Below are 5,737 nucleotides of genomic sequence, written 5' to 3' on the forward strand. Positions count from 1 at the left end.
ATTTTAGTTTTTTTAATGAGCTGTGTGACTATAAGCAAGCTATTTAATTTTCTTTAGTCATTAAAAAACCACCTTGAGATATGATTGACATACAAAAAACCAAGTTTAATGTAAATAACTTGATGAGTTTGGAGGTAAGTATATTACCAGTGAAACAGCATAATCAATGCCATAAACTTGGAAAGGTTCCTCTTCTTTTTTTCCTCATTTTCCTCTTTTTTTTTTTTGGTGATAAGAACACTTAATATACATCTTTTTAGCAAATTTTGAAGTATACATTGCAGTATTGTTAACTATAGACACTGTGGTACACAGTAGAACTCTAAGACTTACTCATTTTATATAACTGAAGCTTTGTACCCTTTGACCATTACCTTTTCAATTCTCCCCACTCCTGAACCTCTGGTAATGGATGTGAAATATTGGGGTTCAGGAGCAAACAAGAAAGAATTCTTGAGACATCTTTGGTGCAAAAAGGGTGGTTTTATTAAAGCACAGGGACAGGACCTGTGGGCAGAAAGAGCTGTACTGGGGTTGTGAAGAGTGGTTGATTTTATACTTTCAAGTTGGGAGGGGGTTGATTTTATACTTTCAAGTTGGGAGGGGGTTGGGGATAGCCTGAGTCTCTAAGGAACTTGGAAGCAAGGTTTCCAGGACCCTGAGGGACCAGCAGTTGTTAGGAAAGCTCTATTTACTACTATCTAGTAAAACCTTAGTCATGAGATGCTTCAGGTGAATATCAGTGGACCATATGCTTGGAGGATGATTGCTAACATATATCTTGGGTCAGTGTAGAGATAAAGGAAGTTTCCAAAGGGGTTTTTACAGGATCCTGGAGGTCTAGCTAATGTCAAGCTAAAGTTGTCTTTTGCCTTTAGCAAAGTATTAATGGTGCAGCAGTTGAGTTCCTGGAGAACAGTCACTCTGCCTGTATCAAATACTTGTTGATGGGCTGTAAGTTGTAAGGAGATTTTTTTTTTTTTTTTGCTTTTTTACTCCACATCAGTAACCACCATTCTATTCTCTGCTTCTATGAGTTTGACTATTTTAGTTTCTCATAAAAGTGGTATCCTCTAAAATTTGTTCTGCATCTGGCTTACTTATGTTAGCATAATCATCCATGTTGTTGGAAACAATACAATTTACCTTCTTTTTTAAAGTTGGATAATATCCCATTGTATGTAAATACCATATTTTCTTTATCCATCATTCATTGTTGGATACTTACTTTGCTTCCATGTCTTAGATATTGTGAATAATGTTGCAATAAACATGGGAGTACACCTGTCTCTTTGAGATCATGGCTTCAGTTTGTTTAATCTCTTTCAAATTTAATTTACTCATCTTACAAAACCAAGATAACTGTTTCACAGAACTGATAGAATATTAAATGAAATTGGGTTCACTTGAAGTTCACTTGTAACTCTCTTCCTCCTCTACCCCTTTTATGTTTTCTTTATGCTCAGTCAGGACTTGAGCTGGTTGAGGTTCTTTATCTGATAGGGAATGATTTAAATCTTCATTTCTGAAAGGTCTTGAATCCATAGTGGTCCTTTTCCAGGTTGTCAGTAAATGGGTTACACTAGCACACTCAAATAGAGTGTATATTGAATTCAGAATCCAAAAAAGCCCACCAAGAGTTGCGCTTTTTCCCAGCCGAAGACAGTTCAAGGGACAGAAGTTTTTCTTTCATCCTAAAAAGGAGATCTCAACATGTTCTAGACAGTTTGACTCCAAGAAATTTCACTGAGGTGGGAACCTCCTTAATTTTTGTGGGGTTTATCTTCAACCCGGAGTTCACATGTGTTTACTAAGACATCTAAAGTACTTGCTACTTCCTGCTCCTCAGAAACAATTAGCATGATGTCATCTGTAGTGTCACTGTAGTGGACTGATATGCTGTGTGGAATGTCAAGTTGATTAAGATCTCTGCTGAGTATATTATGACAGAACGCAGGAGAGTTCACACAGCCTTGAGGCAATATTTGTAAAGTTACTGTTAGTCATGCCAGGCCAGTTAAAAGCAAACTACTTCTGATCGTTCTTGCAAACTGATATGGAGAAAAAGGCATTTTCATGTCAAAAGCTGCATACTTCTAACTGCCTGGGGCTGTGTTAATTTGTTCCATGAAAGACACTCCATCTGAACATAAGCTCCAATTGGAGCCATTACCTAAATTAGTTTAAAATAATGGTAGATAATTACTCTTATATTCTAAGATTTCAGCTTATTGGATAAATCTTCAGCTTATTTGGATAAATACATAAGAACACAATTGCTGGATTATATGATAAGCCTATGTTTAACTTGGTAAGAAATAGCCCAACGGTCTTCCAAAGTGGCTGTACTGTTGTATATTCCCACCAGCAGTGAGAGAGAAGTCTTGTTGCTCCAGCAGGATTTCACCAGCATTTGGTGTTGTCACTAGATTTTTAGCCACTCTAATGGTGTGCAGCTTGAACTTTTTTTTTTCTTTACTCTTTTCCTCCCATTTAGAATGATCTTCATGGGCCCCAAAGATTACCTCCTTTGTGAAGCCTTTTCAGATGCCACTCCTGACGTAACCCCTGCTGGTCCCAAAGTGATCTTTTCCTTTTGAAATCCTGTTTCTGGCCCTTCCATCTTCTTCTTTGTAGTCTACATAACCAAAGTACTACTTTCCACAGCAGTGGTATTACTTTATTGTAGATCCCCCTGCTCTGTCTGGGTCCTGGGTTGTCTCCAACTCCTTTTGAATCAACCCAGACATGAAATTAAGATCTTCCACTGGTATTCACAGGAAAGTTGACCTACCCTAAAGATTGTGTGAGTTTGGTAACTTAAGGGGAGGAGTCATAGAGTAATATTCATGACCTCCTGACTGGGTCTCTCCTCTCTTCTTTCTTCTTCTCACTCCCTTTCTGGAGTATTAAAAAAAAAATCCTCTTTCTGTCTCATGTGTAATTATTTTACATCCTTCTCTTAGGGTTTTGGGTTTGTCAACATGCACGTCACATGTGATGCACCTATTGTAAATTGGACCATTGAGGCATATTGCCACAAAAGCCTCTTCCTAAGATGGAGATTTTTTCTACCAACTCTTAAGAAAATACCACTTATCTTGTTAAATTGTTTGTATCTATTTTCTTTTTTTTTAAAAGATTTTATTTATTTATTTGATTGACAGAGATCACAAGTAGGCAGAGAGGCAGGCAGAGAGAGAGAGAGGGGGGAAGCAGGCTCCCTGCTGAGCAGAGAGCCTGATGTGGGGCTCGATCCCAGGACCCTGGGATCATGACCTGAGCCGAAGGCAGAGGCTTTAACTCACTGAGCCACCCAGGCGTCCCATGTAGCTATTTTCACACATATACTTTTTCTTACTGGATAGCAAATTCCTCAAGGATAAGAAAAAAGTTTTCGTCTTTCTGATCTCCATAGTCCCTGCTTTAGAAGTGGTGATCAATAAATGTTTATAGAATGAATGAATGAATACACTATATATGATTTCAGTTTCTTTTAAAAAGAAATAAATGTATTTCTTTCAAGTAGGCAGTCATGAATTATCACAGTTAACCCATTTTATATATAAACAGAAGCACAGACTATGGTTTGTTTGCCTAGTTATAATATTTATTAAGAAATGACTGAAAACACTGTATTACAGATGTAATTGAAATAGCCAACAGGCAAGATCGTTATGATCCCCTCCCCCTTGCAAAAAAAGGGACGGAACCAGATGTTGAACTATGAAAAAGTCTAGCCTACTTCTTAGAGGATGAATGTTGGGTGAAGAGCTTCCATTCTTTCCGGTGACAACTGAGAAAAGTCACTTGGCTATATTCTGGTGCTTTTGATGTTAAAAAAATGCTAGGTAAACAGAGCTAAGAATAGATTATAAAGCAGGGAAGAATTAGAGTTGTGGGTAGTTCTCAAGGGTTAATTCTACAGTATATCAGTAATTTTCAACCCTGCAAAAAATCAGAAATAGATATCTAAAACATTTGGGTAGTCAGCTGGTAGGTTCACAGCATTTCTGTGTTTGCAGTGGATGGTCAGGGTATCTATTACAGAATGAAATCAGCTAAAACTCATATACTTGGTAGCCCCCATAACAAAAACGCAAATGGAAGTCTAAGAACTTGTGGTGGTCCAGAGTGGTTGAGGAGATACGCTATTCAGAGATACTGTATCCTGGGCAATTGGAAATCAGTAGGCTTTCTTTTAGCAGGTGGGCTCACAGCAGGTGGGCTGGCAGCAGCTGGGCTGGCAGCAGTAGCAGCAGCAGGCTGGGCGGCAGCAGGACTGTCCACAGTAGGATGGGCGGCAGCAGGGGGCCTGGGCATGGTGCAGCTGGCAGCAGGTTGGGGGCGTGCAGCTCACCACGCAGCAGGGGGGCAGGCAGGTGTCCTCCACGCGGCAGTCAGGGCGGCACCACCTGACTCGGCAGCTCACAGCTCCGCAGCCACCCTCCTGGCCACCACCAGTGCCACAGCCGGTCCCACAGCAGCTGGGCTGGCAGCAGCTGGTCTGGCAGCAGGTTGGCTGGCAGCAGCTGGTCTGGCAAGAGCTGGGCTGGCAGCAGCTGGTCTGGCAACAGCTGGGCTGGCAACAGCTGGGCTGGCAGCAGCTGGAGCCACAGTTCCCACTGGTGGCGCAGGTGGGAAATCCACAGAAGCTAGTGGAGCAGCAGGCCATGGTCAGGACTTGGGGTGAGAGTTGGGTTGCTTGTAGGTGTTTTGGTGGTAAAGTCTATGTCAGACAGGCCTTTTATATATCTGAGCCAGCTTCTATTTATAAAATTCTTAACATATCTTCCTTGTTTTTGTTTAAATTTGTTCCTCATTGGTCCTCTGATTGGCTTACATTGAAATACTTATGACCTATTATGAGCAGCAGTTTAGAAATTACTTTGTTTTATAGTTTCATTTGGACTCCTCATATTGGTTCTTTGCTCTTTGGAATACATTTGTGGTTTTCCATGTTCAAAGAGCTCTTCCATTTTAGTCCACGTCAACACCCTCATTTTGTAGAGGTGGTTATTTCACGTGACACTCTGTCCTATCTCTAAGGCTAAGGATAATTGTGCTCTTAGTTTTAACTATTATTTTTTCCTTTTGGCGGTATGGACTGAATTCTGTTGAATGTAGGACATTGGAACATCCACTGAATTGAAGAGTACCTTTGGTTATAGATAATTAAAAGCTTCCAACTAATTTACTCCAACATTAAATCAAATTACTATCATAGTTCCTTTGACTTCAATCAACTTGAAATATGTAAATATTATTCATATTCTAGGTCAGAAATCTTTTCTTGTGAACCAAGTGACATAGTTTATATAAAGATATCTTGCAGAGGGCTTAGCCACAGGTAGATCTTTAATAAATGCTTACCAAATCTGATTTTGAATGGGTGGAGTAAAAGACATGATTCATGGACACATGTACCAATTATAAATAATTTAATAGAACTTTCAAGCTGTAGTGCCTCTTATGGAGGAGTCCTTGTTATTGTCAAAAGAGAGTAGGAAGTCCTGAAATATTTTTCTGCATTGAAAAGTTGAACCAAAGCTCAGGGAAAAACATCTGGGAGTTAGGACATTTTGAAGAAGGTACTGCCATCTCCTATATTCTTTGAAATGCATTTGATCTATCATTGTCAAATGTTTTTGGTCTATCATTGCTACCAGTTAAATGATAGAGGTAAGTTCTGGGAGCTTGTAAATAACTTGGAAAATATTTTTCATGAAGTGTCCTA

General features: G+C 39.6%; 1 protein-coding gene across 1 annotated transcript; it reads right to left on the reverse strand.

Annotated features, from left to right (window-relative positions):
• Positions 1-233: 233 nt before the first annotated feature.
• LOC308356935 (uncharacterized protein) lies at positions 234-4,718 on the reverse strand. Its single transcript, XM_080826329.1, has one exon. It carries the CDS (start codon positions 4,673-4,675, stop codon positions 4,202-4,204), a length of 474 nt encoding a protein of 157 aa, XP_080682455.1. The 5' UTR covers positions 4,676-4,718; the 3' UTR covers positions 234-4,201.
• Positions 4,719-5,737: the final 1,019 nt, after the last annotated feature.

Source organism: Martes martes (genome assembly GCF_963455335.1).
Source record: "Martes martes genome assembly, chromosome: 16".
Taxonomy (NCBI): domain Eukaryota; kingdom Metazoa; phylum Chordata; class Mammalia; order Carnivora; family Mustelidae; genus Martes; species Martes martes.